A 20,822-nucleotide genomic window follows, 5' to 3' on the forward strand; every position below is an offset into this window, starting at 1 on the left:
TATAGCTATTTTCTTATAGTCAACTAACATTAAATGGCTTTCCTGAGGTAAATGTAACGTTCTGTGACATAATTGTTCTCCTGCAGTGTTATTGACCACATTCCGTGGTTGAAAAACACTGATTGATCGAAAGTACGTATACCTTTCGGTGGGTTGTACTGTATCTTTAATAAAAAGTAACAGATGATCTGTTTACTTGAACTGAGGCGCGCGATCTGTCACGTCATTTACAAGCACCAAAACAGTATTTATTGTCTGAATTTCGTTATAAAACCTGAGAGCTGATATTTTTTTCATATCAAAAGTAACCTGCTCTGTCTAGTCTGTCGGTGTCAGTGTCCTCTTTGCTCCGCGATTTTTCTCTGCGTGAGAAAATGGATGTGTGGCGCGAGACCGTGTGAAAGTGTCAATTGCGTGAGTCTCAAGCTGCTGAATGCGTGAGAGTTGGCAGCCATGCGGGGGATAAATAGTCGGCAGCGTTCCTCCTTCCGCCGTGCTTCTTTTCCATGTGAGGATTGTTTACATTAGACTAGAGTGCACACTGCATTCACACAGTGCTTATACATGTGATGTGCTGATTGTTTACATCAAAGTGCGCACGTGTTTTGCGCACCATATACGCATTGTTTTTTTAAGCGGTTGATGGAAAATAAGCTGATGCGCGTTCTAAAAATCTAAATTCGGATCTATTATTTTTCACGGTATTTCGAAGTCCCCGCGATAACAATATCGTGCATATTCATTACCGCGATTTATCGCATTACCGAATACCGGCACATGTCTAGTACATACTGTACAGAAACGCAGCATTCACTGTTCTGTATTTCTCATGGTGTGTGACGGTATGAAGGACAAGTGTGCGGTGATGCATAAACTGTCATCTGTCTTTCCCCACTGAATAATTACTTTTATGGCAAGTGGGTGTTTGTCAATTTACCATAAACACATTCAAGCTTTAGGGCTATTGTGAAAGTTTCTCATTTAATGAATGTCATGGAAAGAGTGCTCCTGATAAATTAGAGATGTTTGCTTCAGCCATAACTTCAGGAATATTTATTTACAATCGGGTTAAACAGCAGTACACTTCTTCCTCATCCCTTGCTTTGCCACATTGAACTCTTTGTGTAGGTATGTGTGTAAGCACATGTCAGCTGCCTTGTTTGTTCTCCTCGTGTTTGAAGGAGTGTCTGTTCTGTTTTTTCAGATGGCTTTTGCCGCAGTATACAGGACATTTTTTCCTTTTGCTTGAAGAGGGTCCATGTGTGCACTCTTGCTACCATGCAACCCATTACCTTTAACCTTTCTCTACGTGGGATTCCTGCTGTCCCCCTTCAGCTGTCACTGTACCCTGATGACCGGTGTTCTTTGACCTCTCCTTTGCAGAGAGTTACACATTTTGGCAGGAATTAGCAGACACTTGTCTGCTGTTTTAGGACAGTGGTGTCTACATTCTGATGTTTATTCAACCTGAACTCCAAATGTCCTCATTCTTGGCATTCTCCCTCACTTCCTACAAATGCACAAGTGTGTTAATTTCTTGTGATTAACCGGACCGGATGTTCAAATTTGTGTCAGAGAGATGAACGCGACAGTCAGTAGAATAACAATGTGATTGATGTTCACTCGTAACGGTTTCCTAATGGCAAGCAAATGGAGCGTATCTTTTTGCTTTTCATTGACTTATTGGAAGATGAGATGGGTCATTCTACAAAACGGATGCCATTTGTGTTTCTCATAAACATATGTTTGAAAAATAACTAGAAATATAAATAGCTAATGCCAAAAGAATAACAGGTCAACAAAACAACAGCATTTTTTTAATATATATATCATTTTCTGTTTTTTGCCATGATGATGCCTTTTTGGCCAAATGCCGTATGCATGAAAATAAAAGCTTGTTTATTATCTTTAGTATCTCTCTAATTAGAAGAAGAAGTTTCATTAATATAGCGCCTTTCCGTAGCTCAAGGTTGCTTTACATTGTAAATAACAATACATTTACACACCCACACACACATTACAGTCGCATAGGATACACACAGTCACATTATATGAAATACATGTTAAATAGATATGTTTTTAACTGAGTCTTGAATGAAGCCACAGATGAGATATTTTGATGTGTATTCCATATAAATAATGTACATATGTATATTTTAGTTAAATGTATTATTATTTAAAAGAGAGGCTGTTTCCCCAGGTATGTGTCAACCCTGTTACCATCATGTTTCTTGTTTTTTAAAGTGCCCCTATTATTTTATTTTAAAGGTTACTAATTTTGTTTTGGAGGTCTCCTGGAATAGGTTTACATGCATCCAAGCCCAAAAACACTTTTCATTTTCTCATTTTCTCATAATATACCGTACATTGCAGCTTCACCTCTTTTCTCACAGCGTCTGAAACGGTTCGATAAAGGATTACCCCTTCTTTCCGAGAGCCTGCTCTGCTCTCATTGGCCCAGTCTGTTGTGATTGGTCTTACAGCAGATCAGAAACAAAACACCCATTACCGTACAGTGAAATGAACAGTAACGATGATGTCGTTTTTTTCTGTATCAGTAAAGTACAGTATCGAGCCCATGTCCTCAGCAAAGTGCATGCAAAGTGGATTTGCTTTCACAGCGCAGAAAACAGCGTCTTCTTGATTTGTTGACAACACGAGCGCTCTTCAACAGTAAAAGTTGATCGCGAGCAGCCAATAAAGACCATAGGTTGGCATTATGCAAATTTGTTACAAACCTACAAAGGAGGTTTTAGGAATCGTTTCTTTCTTTTAAGGGACAATAGCTCCATTTATCATGGACTTTGGTGTACAATCACATGACATTAAGACTCACTGTACTCATAATAGTTTTCTATAAAAAAGTGTTTATTTATGTATGGTGTGGGTTGTCAACACTTACTTTTCTGAAGGCAGATATATACATATATTCAAATCAATTAATTATGCTTGAGATGGCACAATTTATTTACAATTAAACACAATATCGAATTTTTTTAAATCTTTTTTTTTACAATCAACTGAAAAGGCACTCATTTCATAAAATGCCTCAGATGCGCTGTGCACTGCGTATGTCTTTGTTCTCCTCTCATTTCATCTTTTCTCATGTCTTCATTTTTTTCAGCTCCTCTGAGAAGTCTCTTCTGTGGAGATCTGCAGGTATTTTTGTCTATTTCTCTTCCTGCTTGCTATTTCCCTTTGTCACCTGTTGTAAATATGAGTAAACATAATAATTCTGACATTTTAGACAGCACTGTTGTCACATACGTACAACACACACCCCATAGTCTAGCTTGGAACACTGGCCATTAGATGGTTGAGCTGAATGATTTTTGTACTCTAAAGCACCACTACATTTGGTGGATTCAACCTGCATAAATTCTCTTTTCTCTAATAGCACAGGGTATTATGTTCTTGCTTTAGTTAGTCTCCTAAAGTTGCACTACAACTTTTCAGTATAGCAAAGTCATGCTCCATTACTATTAATAATATAAGTAAAGTCATGGATGGTTTATTTATCACTTCCGTCACCAAAACATTTAATTTAAAAGGCCAAATTTAACATCATTGCTCAGTATAACGTTGTAATCCTTGGTATTTTGAATTACAAAAACTGTGGAAAGAGCTTTTTAGTCTTACTGGGTTGTTGTTGTTTCTGGACTTTTTCTTTTTATTCTGCTCTGAAAAAGACAACAGACACTGAGGTCTTGTGATCTGGTCACCCAATATAATGAGCCACATCCCATGAATAATTCCACTGAACTACACTTGGAATCTCTTTCAGTCCCTAAATCCTCACTCACGTCTCTCATGGTCTATTATCACAGAGCAGCTTATACTTTCCTACCTTTTTCTTAAGTTCTAATTCCTATTATTGTCCCTTGAGAATGATTTTCAAGTAGGGAAACACAATAGATAAGACACCTTATTTTTAATCCGTCAAAATGACAGAAAGCATTTTAAATAATCTGTCAGTTCTTTAAAATTGGGTAAATGATGGAACATTTGAAATTAATGCTCCCAGTAATTATGTCTAGGTAACTGTATCTAGATTAAACATGCTCACAGTGTGTTAACCCTTTGGTAACCAGAATCCTCAGGTGCAGGTGTGTCCAAGCCGTCGGATGGTTGCACCTCGCCCACATTTGACGTCAGAGGACAGGGGCCACTTTACTCCCCTGAATTGGAACAGATATCTCTGCGTGAAAGTGAGGGTCTGTTCATTCACACTCCATATTGCTTTTTGCTACCCCTATGTGAACAATTTATACTTACACTGATACTTTAATGGAATGTTCCAAGTTAAATACAACGAATGATCTATGGGCAGCATCTGTAGCCTGCTGTTGATTACCACAGAAAACAGTGGCTACGTTCGAAATCACATACTCTCTGGAGTAGCCGAGTAGGTACTTATTTTTAAATAACTAATTACTTCACGACTGTTAAAAAAAGTATGTTCTATACTCTACCTCCATTTACTAATCCCAGTTGCCTCATGGGATAGTAAAGTGTCCATCATATGCACATTTCACAATCTCGCTGGAAGTAGAAGGTAACCCAGGTACTTTTTGCCTACTCTTTTATGAGTACTGTGAATTCAGACATACTTCATTTTTCACACACGGTTTTCGCCTACTATATGATGCAGCCAGTGTTGTCTCACAATTATTCACTACTGTTAGAAAAAGGTTAAGATTTTTTTTATGTTTTTGAAAGAAGTCTTGTATGCTCACCAATAATGCATTTATTTGATAAAAAAAAAATACAGCAAAACGCTGTAATATTGTAAAATATTTTAATTTTAAATAACTGCTTTCTGTTTTAATACATTTTAGCTATTCCTGTGATGACAAAGCTGAATTTTCAGCAGCAGCATTACTCCAGTCTTCAGTATCACATCCTTCAGAAATCCTTCTGATATGCTGATTTGCTACTCGAGAAACACTTCATATTATTATTATGCTCACTAAAAGTAAAAAGTGTTTGGAAACCTAGCTGGGATGTACTTGCATTTCGTAAGCTAATTATCCTTTTGAGGCGGATTGCTGTGGATGAAAGTCTGGTTATGTGTTTCTGATGGAAGACTAATGTTGATGTTTATAAAGTTATCGCTCCATGCAAAAAGTCTTATTATTACGGTTCATTATGTCAAGAAAAGGTAACCAGGTTTACTTTTTTTTTGCTGGTTGAAAGGGGCATAGCATGGTAGTACCATGGCATTCTTTTAGATACTTTGGACTAGAGTACTGTATAAATACTATTACATCCAGTAGCATGGTATCATTGCACCATGGTGTGGCTGCTGTTTGTCCAGGAAACGCTTCTAATGTTTAAGTGTTATGGTTATACTTAACATAATGTGATTTTTGTCACAGCCAGCTAACCTGTTAGGCTTCTACTTTAAGCGCATTACTGTACACATTAGAGCTTTCAAGTGAAACAAGTGAAAATTAACAACACTCATTAATACTTCAAAAACGAATGTGTTCTTGTTTATCGAAATAATTAAACATGAATATCAATATTAACAAATTGATTTAAACAATGACCTGCAGCTTTCAATTATTTTGCAATTGGATAAACATTACTTTTTAATATTCTCAAATACTTATTTGACTAAACATTCAGTTTTAAAATACAAATAAGCAGTAATCCCCCGCCCCCGTAAATATTGATGTTTGATTAATTTTAAAGGTGCATTTCCTAGTAGCTTGGATTTCCATGTTGAAATGACGTGATTCGCGGTGTTCCAATAAACGTCAGAGAGAATCCTCCTCACGCTCATTGGCTGTCGCCTCTGTCTGTGGATACACTAGTAGAGTTGTTTGGTGACACGAAAGCGAAAATGAATCAATGGAACACGCTTATTACAGTGCAACCGGGGAATCGATAACTTGCCTATAACACTGAAGAAGACTGACAAGAACAAAAAACGAGCGTAAACATCAATACGGCGCACGCAAGATGGAGAGTATTTTTTAGACAGGTAAGGGAATTTATTATTGTGTAAACCGCTTTTCAAAAATTACACGTATGCGTGTAATTTACATAATATTGAGCTTGGAACATAAACTTAGAGATCGTGCTGAACCACGTCGATAGATGGCAGTGCAGCTTCTAACACCATTGTGGTATCTGTAAACGAAGAAAAGCAATGCTAAAGAAAGCAAAAGTACTTCTAGTACCTTTAAGGCACAGCAAATCATCCTGATTTTGTTCTGTCTGTTTACATGAACATGAGACATAACTGTTTACATAATGCAACTGCATAAGAACGATCAAGTGCACAAATTACCGATACTACAGTAAAACTGGTATCATAACATGCTTAATTCTAGTATTGCCTTAGTACCCAAGTATGTTCATTCACTTTTACAAAGTGAGGAACGAGTCGTCATTATGTCCTGTGGTAATCGACAACAGGCCACAGATTCTATTAATAGAACTTAAGTCGTATTTAACCTATTTAGTTCAACTACAAAGGTTTCACCATTTCTGAACAGAAAATATTTGGTCTTTTTTCAGAATTTTTCTGGTTTGCTTTTTTCTTGCTGTGTCCTTTGCTCAGGGTCTGCTGCAAACTCACGCAGCTCGACTCAAATGAATTCGTATTCGGATAGTGGATATCAGGAGGTGAGTGGTTACTATAGTAACACAGTGACGCCCAGGCGATCAGAAGGGAGGTCCCAGTCGACAAGCTCCGCCCCCAGTGGAAGCCCCACCTTTGCCATGAGCTCTAGGGCTGAAGGACAGGCCTCAGCACAGGTATAAACACACAAATAACTTACTTAATCTAACTTTGCATGCCGTTTTCGAATGTCATTAGTTCTTAACCATATTTTAATCAGGGATGGAAGTTTTCCATGTTTATTCGGACTTCCGCGTTTTTCGACTTGAGAAGTATGACGCACGTGAATCGCGAAATAGCCTTAAACAAACTAAACAGCAAAATGCTGCGTTTTCAAATACCTTTCATTCACGGAATGTTTCCGACAACACTGTAAGAGCTAGCGACGCCACCTAGGGGCTGTGTGCGGGACAGGATGCATATCAGAAAGGATCCAAAATTAACTCTCGCCAAGCGGCAAATGCTATTAAGATCAAGTTGGCTAGTGTTTCTCGTCAGTCGAGGCGATTATGAAATGGTAAAGGTTGTGGCTTATCGATAGAATAGGTTAGCATGTTCAGAGTGAAGCGCGGTGCCCTGTAGTGTACACAGTGTCTGCATGTTTCCGGTGTTTTCGGAGCGGCTCGGGTCGCAGTAAATGCTGCTCACACGAAGCCCATCTCTGCGGTGAGATTGGCTCCTTAACAGATCATTATAAATCTCCTCAGATTTGTAATGATAATCGCTTACTATCAACAAAAGACAAGCTTTTAGAACTTCCTGTTGTTTGTCGCCAAAATAAAAGCTCTATGGTAAAATTTTTGAAAGCGAAGTATTTAAGTACCCATAAATATGAGTATTGTAATTTTTTGTTGTTCTGTAAAATAAAATAACATTAATTCATATAAGCAAATATTATTTTTTATTTAATATAGTATATTGTGTTTTATAGTATATTATACATATTAACTAGCTGATCACATGCCTGATTTATCATTCAACATATAGTATTGTAAAGAATTGAATGTTTTTGAATGTAACCGTATTAATAGAGTGTAGTGTGTATGTATGATGGTTATAGTATCTGTCTGTAATATGTTTTTCAGGTGGGCGGCAGTGGGCGTGTCATGAGACGAGTCAGTTCCGTTCCCTCTCGCGCTCCATCCCCACTCTACACCCCATCCCCGCCTGCGTCCCGCCAGCCTCTGCGTGCTTCTCTTGGAAGCCCTTATGGCTCGCCCATAGTCTCAGAGCCTCGTCCTCTACCTAGCATATTTCCCGGCACCACCTTACCTCCTACCTCCAGCCACGCCCCTGAACCAGTACACTCCAGCTACTTGGGACGCCATGGAAACGGGACGGGGTCAGAGTCTGGGTCTCCAACTCTCCTGCGGTCCGGTATGACAGCTCAGCCTCAGCAGTACGGGACCCTGGGGAAGCATGACACACGTGTATATGAAAGCACTCACTCTTCTTTTGGGTCTCGGGCCTATGACATCTTTGAGAGGATGGTTCTTTCAAGACCGGATAGCCTTACAGGTAGGTTACACATTAAAACTGTCCTATTTCACAGTTATTATTGTTAAGGTTAGGAGTTGTTTTAAAGTACACTACCTCTTTAAGTTTTGGGGATAAGTTGTTTTGTTAATAAATTAATACTTTAATTCAGCAAGGAAGCATTAAATTGATCGATGGTGACAGAAAATACTTTTACATTGTTGCAAAAAAATTCTTTTTTAAATAATGCTGTTCTTTTGAACTTTCAATTCATCAAACCAAATGCCTCATAAACAGTACTTTTTTCAACTGTAATACTAATAAGAAATGTTTCTTGAGCAGCATATCAACTGGGATTCAATTATGTCACAGGAATAAATTACATTTCACAATGTTACTGTATTTTTAAAATAATGTAGAGTTGACCATAAGAGACGTCTTTCAAAAATGTTCATGATCCCAAACTTTGAAACAGTAGTTTAACAGCAACCAGTGATTTTTTTTTAAATCATTAAACTTTATTCTATAAAATGTATTCTATAAAGTTTAAATCCACCAAATTATTTTCTCCTCCATCCTGACCAGAACTCTATCAAACACAATTTCTACAGCACTCTTGAAAAGTTACGGATTTAAGGACACAGATTTGATATGTGTGAAACTTTCTTAGCGTTGTATATGCATTATATTATACAAGGATTAGTAATGCTGTCACTTATCTGTGTTTGTATGCGTGTTGGGTTTGGATTATAAAATCTTTCGTGGCTTAAGAAGGTATTTCTCTCCTGAAAATCCCCTCATGAGGTGAATTTTCAAAACATGGAAAGTAATGTGAATAACTAAGCATTTTTATTGAAATGTGATTTTTTTCAGTTTAATCTATGACTCATACTGTCTCTTAAAATTACAAGAGCCACAGGAAGAAAACTTAACACATCTCTCGACATAAACGTGTCAAAAGAGGACTGTACGTGGTGATGGTCTAGGTGGTTCTCATAAAAGTGCAAAAAATTATTAATGTAATTGCTCTTACCCGAATGATCATAACCCTCTGATTACAAGATGCTGTGCGTGCCGTGCATATACGTTTGTGAATCAAAAGTGCTGAGATGCATTAGTTTAGGGGCTGTAAAGTATATTGTTTCAAAATTGTATTACAGTCTCAATTCCATTTGCAAAAAACATCCACATGAAACTGGAGCTGCATGGATATTGACTTCTGTGTGTGTGTGCGTGTGTGCATGCGTGCACATGTCTTTATGCTTGAGCTTGTGTGCTCTAGTGTTTTGTAGGATTACTCGGATGATAATCTGACATTCTGACCCTGGTATACTTCCTCAGATGAGCCCCACTGCCCCATTTAGGCTGTATTTCCCTGTAGATCATGCATGATGTAAAACCTTTGAAAACTAAGCTTTTAACTCCAGGCCCTTCAGAATAAACTATTGTTGAATTTGGAGATGTATGAAGTGATTAGAAATTTATGAAAGACAAACTCACTGAATTCTGCATGGCTGTTCTAAGCCAGTGAGCTGTGCAGCTTTGTTCGCTTCACGGTTTGCTTATGATATTGCCATGAGCCCAATTTCTCAAAATTCAGTCTCTGTACAAAGGCAGAATAGAATTCTTTTGGAAAAGAAGCTCAATACCATGGTACTGTATTCTTTTAAGATCCCTGGAGTTCTATGTAAATTTTATAGTATTTGCATATGGCAATCATTCTTTAACATGGTATCAAGATTCTGATTCACAGGCTCTTCAGATTTAATTGGATTCTAATTAATTTAGTATATTGCCCAATTTGCTTACATATTAAATAAATTATCTCTCTCCAAGAGCTGTAAATTATACATCATTGCAGTATTTCAGACTGATACAAATTGGTAACTTTTAGAAATTCATGAAAAGAGCTGGCTTATAAGAGTGATTTGTTTCTGGCCACACTGTATGTTTTTGTTTCACTAAAAGAACTGAATCTTAATGAGTCCTTTGTTTACACTGGTAACATTGTTTTTGCATGCAGCCTGCAAAGACCTTTCTAGACATTGATTCACAATAGACTAGATAGTACTTTTATTGCATCACATTCAATACAGACTGCAAACTCACTTTCACACTCATACTTTGCCGTGGCGCTGAAGAATCAGATTTGGCAGAACTAAAAACATTTTTTTACGCAGTGCCTACACAGTGAAAATAGGGAATAATAAAATTGAAGAATCAGTATCAGGATCGTTCAAATGAATATCACCATTAATTGGAAAAATCAAGATTTTTACCCAGCCATAGAAAATTATACATTTTGGTACTGACAGAAGAAGGCACTAACACTGTAGACCAAGTGATCATGGTTATCAGCTAATGTGATAAACTCGCAATGGCCAAATATGCATATTGATACTGACTGGAATGTCTGTTCCAGCTGATAGTTTGAAAGCAGAGATCGAAGTCTGTCTGCTTAGGTTGTGGGTCAGATGTTTGCAATTGAAACTTCTGTTTTTGAATGTCAGTCTCACAAGGTTGCATGGGAATACATGCCCTACAGCTCTTAAAACACTTGTACACTAATGAGCAGCACACTCTGCAATGTCACTTTAAGCATTTGGGTTTGTCTGTAGTTTCAGTAATTATTCTCCAAGAGTTGGGTAATTGCGTTTGCAATTTTGGGTAGGCGTTCATGAGCAAATCTATTGTATGCTTTTTGCCATGAAATTATGTGTGGGAGAGACCTTTGGCAATTTCGTCTAAATCGCACAATTAATTGTATGTGTATCTCTTATTGTGTCAGGCAGACTGACATTCATGTCACTACGTAGTGCCTTCTTTCAGTATAAAAACTGTTTGCGGCTGAATACGCCTCATACTTGATCAAGGTCATGATCTCTCACAGATACATCTAAAGGTGTGAAAGTCCAGTGGAGTGGTTAATTAAAGTGAATTAAACTTTTTATAGAATACAACTTACATCTCCAGTTGAAGACTTATGAGATTAATTTGCCTAGTGAAGCACAACTTAATTCTTCTATATCTGGTTATACAGAGTCAGACTGACTTTGCTGATGAACATAGATATATACACTAGATGTCGCCTTTCGGGTTCTAAGCATGCGTCAAAACCGCCGCCATCTTGGAACGGGTCTTGTCATAGGAAGTAGCTAGGTAACACTGAATTCATGGATGATGCCGGACTTTTGTGCTACGTATGGATGTTCCCACGAACTAAATCTAAAAACCAGACAGCAAGGGATTACATTTCACAAGAATGTGAAATTTTGTAAATTTTTAAAAATTTCTCTGGACTCAATGATAAATACATGTCTGACCGTTGGAACGAACCAAAACAACTAGAAAATCGCATTCATGACGATTTATGGTGATTTTATTTCCGTTAGACCTTTTCCTACATTGACGCTGATGCTTAAAGAGGAGGGGCTCCCCTGTTCCATGATGGCGACTCTATTGAGGCATTTGTTCCAATGAACTGCCGTAGCCAAGGCGACATCTAGTGTATATATCTATGGCTGATGAACAACAATTGAATCAGTTAGACTAGCACCTAATCTGCACAAACCATCCTGGATGGAAATTCATGCTGCAGAATTAAAGGTTCTTTATGGGCATCTATGGTTCCATGGAGACCCTTAAACATCAATGGAACCTTTCCACTGCACAAAAGGTTCTTTAGATTATTAAAATATTCTTCACACTAAGAAGAAAGTTGTTCTTTTGAGAACTGCTCACTGAAAAGGATAAGGTTGGCACACCACCGCTCCATAAGTAGATTAATAATTTGCTTGTTGTTCTCACCAAAAGTGATATTTTTAACCATATGGCTCTTCAACAGACAATCAAACCATTCACAAGTAGGCCCTTATATACATCAGGGTATTACATGACTACATCACATGATTAAAAACAAATTCTACAAGTCAAGCATACAGTATATACATGTTTAGATGCATTTAGATGCATATTACAAAAAAGCAAAAAACAAACATGAAAACATCAAATAACTAGAACAACCAACATCATACTGCAACAAATTATGACAATCCTGCACCCTAGCAGAATATCACAAAAAAATGAATAAAGCCATTATACATTATTAAAGAAAAGCAGAATATCACAATTTTATACAGCCGTTATAAAATATTCAAGAAAAGGGTGAATGCCACAATTTTCATTAAGAACATTTGATGACTTAGAAGAACCATTTTGGGGTCCCCAAAGAACCTTTTAGTGAACAGGTCTTACATGTCATCCCTGCAAAAACTCCCTTTTGGAACCTTTATTTTTAAGTGTGTATTGTAGGCTGATCTTTTCAGTAGAGAATAATCTTTTTGAGAAATGTTGTATTGATTGGATGCACTAATAAAAAGAGTGGATTTGTCAGTTGTTTATTAATGTATAAACTCATGACATTGACAGACTGATTCTCTAATCTTCATCTAGGCTTGCAAACCTCTTATAGTCAGAACAGCCAGTTAGGCCAGGAAGCCCGCTCCCCTGACTGCCACGTCACACCAATATATGAGGACAGAACCTTCCAGAACCCTCTGTACCAGAGCCCCACGCACGGCTCCCAGAGCGCTATGTCCAGAAACAATACAGGTATGTGCCGAATGTCTTTCACGCACCACTGCTGTCTTTGCAAACTCAGTGAATGAGGTCTGACGTTTCCACAGTGTTAATCTTAACAGTGTCTGTATTGCGAACTCTCTCACTCAGGGTTTGGTACTTTGCAAAGGACCACTAGTCAGTGTAGCACTCTGAGGTACCAGCGAGGGTTATTCTCAATGGGCTCCATGGCAACGCACTCTGACACCTATCGCCCCGCCCATTACCGCCAAGCCGACTCGAACTACAACAGACACGCAGCTGCCGTCGACAACGCCGTCACACGCTCGCCTTCCATAGACAGTGCTCACAAAGATCCAAGGTGAAAAGCCGAATCGAGCCAACAAACGTTGCAGAGTGCTTAAAGAAAAGATTTAGGACCAACTTTGAAATCATTGACATTTAAAACATGAAGAATTTACTTGTAAATGAAACCCAGCATGTCTTCCGCATTATTCTAACTTGTATATTTGTTGATTCTCCACAACATTGTGCATGTTTCTTTGTAATCATATTTTTAGTCATGTTTAGTTTGCAGACAGAATGTGAATTTGACAGAAAATGTAAACCAGATCGTGTTCATTCACATTTGCAGTGCATATTTTAATGACGAATGTGATTGGGGAAAAAATAGAAGCTGGACCGATTTGATGTGTTTAGTTGTTTGCCCTGATGCTAAGATGTAAACACTATTGTTATGAGTGAAAATATTGGAGTATTTAATTTAAATCTGCAAACATTAATTTGTCAATGTGAGATATTTTTCATATTAGTATGTGTGTATGACATCTGTATTCTGTACGCCTGTGGGGGGTGTTAGGGAGTTTGCCTGGAGAGACCCCGAGCTGCCAGAGGTGATCCGGATGCTGCAGCATCATTTCCCTTCTGTCCAGGCCAATGCTGCAGCGTACATACAGCACCTTTGCTACGGGGATAACCGCATAAAGGCAGAGGTATGGTCACACACACACGCACACTGCACTTAATAAAGCATTATTTAGTTGATTTATGCACATTTATTTGGACAAAAATCTTGGACATATATCTGTGTAGTGCAGGATGAGGCATCATTACAATAACTGCAGATTTTAAAGCTGCAGTAGGGAGTTTTGAGAAAATGTTGACTTAGCCTGAAAATTTGAACAAGCACAACTTACAGGTCCAACCCCCTTGCTCTCTGCTGCACTACAGCCCTCCCTCCACAGCTCCTCCCCCACAGCGGAGCCTGCCGTGAACGCGCAGGCTAGTAAGCAGGACCACCGATGACGGCGGATTATAAACAGTTATGGAACATTCACTAATAGGGACAAAACATCAACAGTATGCTTTACATTGACTATGGCCTGCCCATACTTTGACTACAAACTTGGTCCTCAAACCATTATGTATTTTGCAATACATGTAACCTTATACGGTTGCACTCTTTCTATAAGTTATAAATTGCTACTAAGATAACGTTAAAGGTTAGTTCACTTTTTAAAAAAACTTTTGCTGATAATTTACTCACCCCCATGTCATCCAAGATGTCCATGTCTTTCTTTCTTCAGTCGAAAAGAAATTAAGGTTTTTGATGATAACATTCCAGGCTTTTTCTCCATATAATGGACTTCAATACGACACTAACGTTTCAAGGACCAAATGACAGTTTCAGCGCAGCTTCAAAGGGCTTTAAACGATACCAGACGATGAATAAGGGTCTTATCTAGCGAAACGATCGGTCATTTCAAAAATAAATAAAAAACTTGAAGTTTTATAAGCACAAATGCTTGCCTTGCTCTGTTCTGTGATGCACGTTCGTGATTCTGTTCGAACTCGTTCATCCAAATGAACGAATCTTTTTTCGAGTCATTTCGTTCGTTGATTGAACGAAATGACTCGAAAAAAGATTCGTTCATTTGGATGAACGAGATCGAACAGGAGAGTCAAGAACACGGTACGCGCTCGCGCTGTACAGCGCGTACACGAGCGTGATTGACACTGCTAAGACATTCCTCCTGGCTCTGATTGGTTGTTTCTGACCGGGAGCGGTGTATTTCTGCAAATGGCAGTAGGACCACAGGGAGGAGCTAGAGGAACTTGATTTTTTTCACATATTATCTGTCTCATATTCTACTTTCAGGACATAATGACAGTTTTAACAAATATTTGTTTACAAATGTTACCTACTTTAAATAGGAGCTTTAAATAGACTACTGCTCAAAAGCTTGGGGTCTTTTTTGAAAGCACAATAATTTGATCACAATGACAGTAGAAACATTTATATTGATTTCAAATACAACTTTATATAAAAAAAAAACTGAAATATATGCATCACAGTTTCCACAAAACATTTAAGCAGCACAACTGTTTTCAACTGTAATAACAAGAAAAGTTTCTTGAACACCAAATCAGCATATTAGAATGATTTCTGAAGGATCATGTGAGACTGAAGACTGGAGTGATAATGCTGAAAAATCATTTTTGCCATCACAGGAATAAATTACATTTTAATATATAAATAGAAAACGGTTATTTTGAATTGTAGCAATATTTCACAATATTACTGTTTTATTGTATTTTTAATCAAATAAATGAAGCCTTGGTGAGCATAAGGGTCTTCTTTCACAAACAAAACCGACCCCAAACGTTTAAACAGGTAGTGTTTATCTGCTAAAGCAAGTGTTGTCAGTGATAAGGAGGACAATAGGGCAAACGCATCATATATATAGAAGTAAAATGGCTCACAGGGACTATGCATGATCTCACACCAGTGAATTATTGGTTCATTTTAGTGAATCATTTCATTACGACAGTTCATTTAATGATCCACATGAATAAATGTCTGCTTGGCTACAAAGCTGCTTGTGCAAACAATGTGATACATGTAGGGTTTTAACATTTCATGTTGAATAAATTACTGGTCATTACTGGAAAAGCTACAGTTTTTTGAAATCGCAGTTAAATGACTAGTATGCTATTGAAAAATGTTTCTACTTTTAGCGAGTTGGCAGAAATATAAGCACTTGCACACTCTTACTGTATGCTTCCAGGTGTGTCGACTGGGGGGAATCCGGCACCTGGTGGATCTGCTTGACCACAAAACCCTGGAAGTTCAGCGGAACGCCTGCGGAGCTCTGCGCAACCTCGTGTTCGGAAAAGCCACCGACGATAATAAAGTGTGTGTGAGGAATGCCGGTGGAATCCCAGCTTTGGTTCGTGTGTTGAGAAAAACTCCAGACTCTGAAGTGCGAGAGCTCGTAACCGGTGAGTGGGTGTGTGGGGTCACATGACTGACTGACATGAGTCTTTCTTTTGCTCTTTCACTCCCTCTCTCTTCCTCTGTCTCACTCTTTCTGACTGGCTGCTCCTGTGGTGATATCAGTTTGAGCTGAGAAGCTCAGATCAGAGATTACAGTCAATGGAACTCGTGGCTGTGATTAATGTGGAGGGACAAAGTCTTTGATTAAAAGCTGAGCTGACACAAACTTGCACGCACACACATTCTATCCAAGTATCGCTAGATAGATACTGGACAATTCTACACTCCCAAGCAGTTTTCTAGATGCATGAGTTTATTTTCACTTTCATTTCTCAAACAGAGGCAGCAGGTTTGTTCAGCAAAAACAAATCTCTCTTCTGCACACATGCTCGCAACCACAGAGACTATTTTGTGTTTATGATCTCTATCTGAAGGATTGTTTGTTGCACTCCCACTGTCTTTTCACAGTTTTACTGCACTCCTCTGAATGTGTCTCTCATTGTTCTAATGTGCTATGTTAAATGATCAAGTGTGTTTTTAATTTCTTATTCTACATAAAGGAGTTTTCATAAAGGAGAAAATTCTCATTGCAAACCCTAAAATTAAAAATATCTGCTCCCACGTCTACTGTTAACTGTCCAATGGCATGTTTTCACTTGATCGCTAAACGGATTTAAAGCATTTGGCTAAAGGATTAAGAAAAGTAATTGGCATTTTTTCTTTTTCAAATTTGTTATTTAAGTCATAAATCACATAAAAATCAGTTCATTACTGTATTGTTACATTTCACTGACTTTTTTAACATGAAATAAATTAAACATTAATTTAAAGTAATTATTTATCTTTTTTTTTTTTTACATTACAAGCAAATCACTTATGTGACTTAATTTCACGTTAGGCGTTTAAACAATTTATGTCTTTATGATTTCTAAAGGATCGTGTGACACTGAAGACTGGAGATGAAATTCGCTGAAATTCAGCTTTGCCATCACAGGAATAAATTCATTTTAAAATATTTTTAAAAAGAAAACTGTTATTTTAAATTTTAATATTATTTCATAATATTTTTGATCGGATAAATCCAGACATTATACAGACTTTTTCATAGTTCCTAGAACTATTGGCGGAAGTTCCCGGTTTTTGGCGCGTTCACACCACAGGAACTAGGAATGATTTTAGTTCTAGGAACTAATTTTTGGGGGAACTAATTTAGCTACTACTTCAGAGTAGGGTCTAAACCAGCACTATAGAAACTACCAGTGACGTTAGTGTACATGGATTGGCCCGAACGCATGCAAAACACCAGTACCCGCCATTTTTTAAAAAGGCTGTGTAAACACACAGATTATAGCATATATTTAATCCAGAAATTAACTCTACGAACATGGAAAACAGTGATAGATGGGCCTCTTAAATTTTACGCCAAGGAGAAAATCCAACGTAACTTTAGGGGACCAAGCGAAGCATGATTATGTATTTCTGCTCAGCTAGCAACACTGGACATCAATAACACGGCATAAGCTAATAACTTTTCATTACTGTCTACTTTCTGTGCATAACAGTTCTATCTAATAACGTATTAGACAGGATTGTAAAACAGATCATAAACAAATGAAGATGGAGAAGAGGAGCGCTGTGTGCCCAGGCGTTCTCAGCGCAGTAAAAAAAAAAGAGTCAAAACAACAAGCACGGCTTAAGTCCCTTCAGAGTTCCTACTGGCGGTGCGAATGCAACCAGGAAAACTAAACAATTTACTAGCCAGTGGCAATTATATGTGCCCACAGAGGGTTTAAATAAGTAATTTAGTATTTATTATCTTTTAATTCATAAATGTATAACAGATTCCTTCATTTTATATTTAATTGGCACTCCTAGTCGTTCTCATTTAATACTATACCATTGCATTTTATGTTATTCTACTACATCTTGACAGGTGTGTTGTGGAACCTTTCGTCATGTGATTCTGTGAAGATGACGATCGCTCGGGACGCTCTCGGCCCACTTACCAACACCGTGATTATCCCTCACTCCGGGTGGGGTGCGGCCCCTCAACGAGAGGACCAGAAACTCAAACTGCACTCGTCTTTGGTGCTGAGGAACACCACCGGATGCCTCAGGTAAGTCTCATGCAAATGTCCCCTTAGAAATGACCGGTCATGTTTACCAGCCTAATTATACAGGGCTTCCTGTTAAGATCAATTAATCAATAGTGGGTCAGATAACCTGCTGACTAGTTGATTTGGAAAATACATAGTTTTACATATCCCTGGTGGTAGCAGTATCACTCTTCAACCTCAGAGATGATCACTGTTTGCATTTCTTTGTGACAATGACTGTATTCATCTGAATCAGATGAACATTGTATTGTTGACCACATGATGCTGATGTGTGTGTGCGCGTGTCTCAGGAACCTGAGCTCAGCTGGAGAAGAGGCCAGAAGGCAGATGCGTTGCTGTGAAGGGCTGATTGATTCCCTCCTCTATATAATCAAAACCTGTGTAAACACCTCCGATTATGACAGCAAGGTTAGAGATATTCTTCTGATTGCATACAGAATATATCTAAAAGCATCAAGTTCTGATGTACAACATTGTATTGCATTGTTGCTAATATTTGGAACATGTTTGATATACTCTTGCCAGATATTTGACTAATTTTCAGACTGTATATGCGATGACAGCTGGGAACTGGCAGAGGCTCTTGTTGCTCAAAAAGGTGTTACATGTTTTCCATGCCACTCCTCTAAGGGCCAAATAGTATTGAGTGCCCCTAGTGGTGGACCACAGCTATGTTCGGCTTCGGGTCTTTCTTTACAAAATCTTAGTCATAGCATGCCATCTGCTGGAACTGGCTGGAAAAGAAAATGTTTTTTAAATTATATTATTACATTACATTTATTTTACTTTTTTTATTATTAATACTGATAATAATCATTATAAACTTAGTTATTGTTATTATTTATTTAATTTTCTCATTTAATTGAACCCGTTTCACTTTCTTTTAAACATGCAACACAAAAGGTGATTTTTGAAGAATATCCAGGACACTTTTTAATATAATGAGAATTGGGACTGTCAAGCTTCAAAATTACAAAATATTACCATAAAGTATCTTAACATAGACCAATGACTTTACAACTATACTTTTCCTATCCCTTTTTCTTTTTTACTATGTTTTCAGATTGTGGAAAACTGTGTGTGCACTTTGAGGAACCTGTCTTACCGTCTTGAGTTGGAGATGCCTCCGTCTCGGCTGATGGGAACTCAGGACCTGGACACGCTCCTGGGCCAGGACAGCTCGGGTAAGCAGGCCGACTACAGCTGCTGGGGTCTCAGAAAGAAGAAGAAGAAGAGGTCCTGGCAGGATCAGCAGGTGAACTCTCTCTACATCAACTATCCTTGGATTCTGTGTTCTTTGAAGCTTAAAACGGCTTCTGTGCTCTTTAGAAAAATTAAATGATAAGGGGTTGTTGGGAGGGAAATTCACTTTGCAAATAGCTTTGCACAAGGTTTCATATGAGGCACCAAAAGCTATACATTTACAGGAATTTTTTTTCAGTGCAGTCATTTAAAACCTGAGATCATTAGTAAATTTTCAAAATTGGGATTTCTATCCCTGGAAATCATTGAAATTAATAAAATATTAAAAAGAAAGGGAAAAGCCTAGGACATTTCTAGGACCTAATTATATCCTAGGACTACTCATTTTCATTAGTTATAAAATGTTTAAATGTAGATAAATTATTCGTAGATTGTGAGTGCAATATTTATAAATTATAGGGATACACTGGAATTTTAACCCCTGAAAAAAATTATCAGCTGAAAATGGCATTTTCGTTTTTTGGCCGAAACAGAAAAATGTCCGAAAATATCAGCCGAAGATATGCTATCCCGCCCCTCAGTGTTCAGCGCCCAGATTTCACTCTCTCTCTAGCCGTTATTACTGCATGGTGTGACACTCCGCTCAATATTACGCACTGTGCACAACACATGCTCAGTTGCTCGCGGCCCATGCGAACGCTCCTCTTATGTAAATATTTTATTTTTGTTTATTTTTTATTTTAGTGTGTTACTTTCAATAAAAGTGTGGTTATTTTATTTGCTTATTTTTTAATTCAGTACCATTATTGCATTTCATTAAAAAGTATAATATTGATACAGTTATGCAAAAAAAAAAGAAATAAGAATGAAAAAATTTGAAATAGTTAATTTTAAAAAATTGTTTTTTTCAGTGCATCCCTAACAAAATTCAATCATTGATTCATTTTGTTATTTCAAATTTATTTATTATTTTAAATAAATGTAATTATTTAAATTACATTTAAATCTGGTAATAATGAACAACTGGAAACAGGAAGTTCATTGGTCAAAAAGTGTGAAAGTTATGGATTGTCATTATATGATGAAGTTTGGTATTGTAATTATTACAATAAAATAAATTAATAAATACAAATACTGTAAATGGATAATATTTAATTTTATGTTTACAAATGTTTTTTTTCCTTTTGTATTTAACGCTTAAGTTCAGATCTGAAATTAACCTATCGCTCTTTGTGTTTGTGAAATCCTATGATGCAGTGGGATGGTGTGGGGCCTATTCCAGGATTTTCTGGAAGTCCAAAGGGGGCAGAGATGCTGTGGCATCCATCTGTGGTAAAGCCGTACCTCACTCTGCTGGCAGAGAGCTCCAACCCAGCCACGCTGGAAGGGGCGGCTGGGTCTCTGCAGAATCTTTCCGCTGGAACCTGGAGGGTAGGCTGCTTGTGGTCACTATACCATAAACTGAATTATACAGACACAGTGCTCAGAATAGAGCTGAATTATATGAATGTCTATAATTGGTTGGTGGATGAAGAATATG

General features: G+C 37.7%; 1 protein-coding gene across 5 annotated transcripts in view; it reads left to right on the forward strand.

The window, feature by feature from the left end:
* pkp4 (plakophilin 4) overlaps nt 1–20,822 on the forward strand; it is a 39,860-nt gene that overhangs the window by 11,173 nt on the left and 7,865 nt on the right. For 2 of the 5 annotated variants that reach the window (XM_077199354.1, XM_077199355.1), the window contains 12 exons: nt 3,125–3,159; nt 4,092–4,208; nt 6,572–6,768; nt 7,717–8,149; nt 12,560–12,718; nt 12,836–13,046; nt 13,545–13,677; nt 15,754–15,967; nt 17,896–18,079; nt 18,370–18,487; nt 19,143–19,334; nt 20,540–20,713. In XM_077199354.1, the coding sequence (XP_077055469.1) occupies nt 3,125–3,159; nt 4,092–4,208; nt 6,572–6,768; nt 7,717–8,149; nt 12,560–12,718; nt 12,836–13,046; nt 13,545–13,677; nt 15,754–15,967; nt 17,896–18,079; nt 18,370–18,487; nt 19,143–19,334; nt 20,540–20,713 (2,167 nt within the window). Of the gene's footprint in view, nt 1–3,124; nt 3,160–4,091; nt 4,215–6,571; nt 7,298–7,716; nt 8,150–12,559; nt 12,719–12,835; nt 13,047–13,544; nt 13,678–15,753; nt 15,968–17,895; nt 18,080–18,369; nt 18,488–19,142; nt 19,335–20,539; nt 20,714–20,822 lie in introns of those variants that run through there. The other 3 variants (XM_077199353.1, XM_077199356.1, XM_077199357.1) reach the window with 2 other exon arrangements.

This window comes from Siphateles boraxobius, unplaced genomic scaffold (assembly GCF_051911475.1).
Source record: "Siphateles boraxobius isolate OS27281-9 unplaced genomic scaffold, OSU_SipBor_1 41, whole genome shotgun sequence".
NCBI classification, from domain to species: Eukaryota; Metazoa; Chordata; class Actinopteri; order Cypriniformes; family Leuciscidae; genus Siphateles; species Siphateles boraxobius.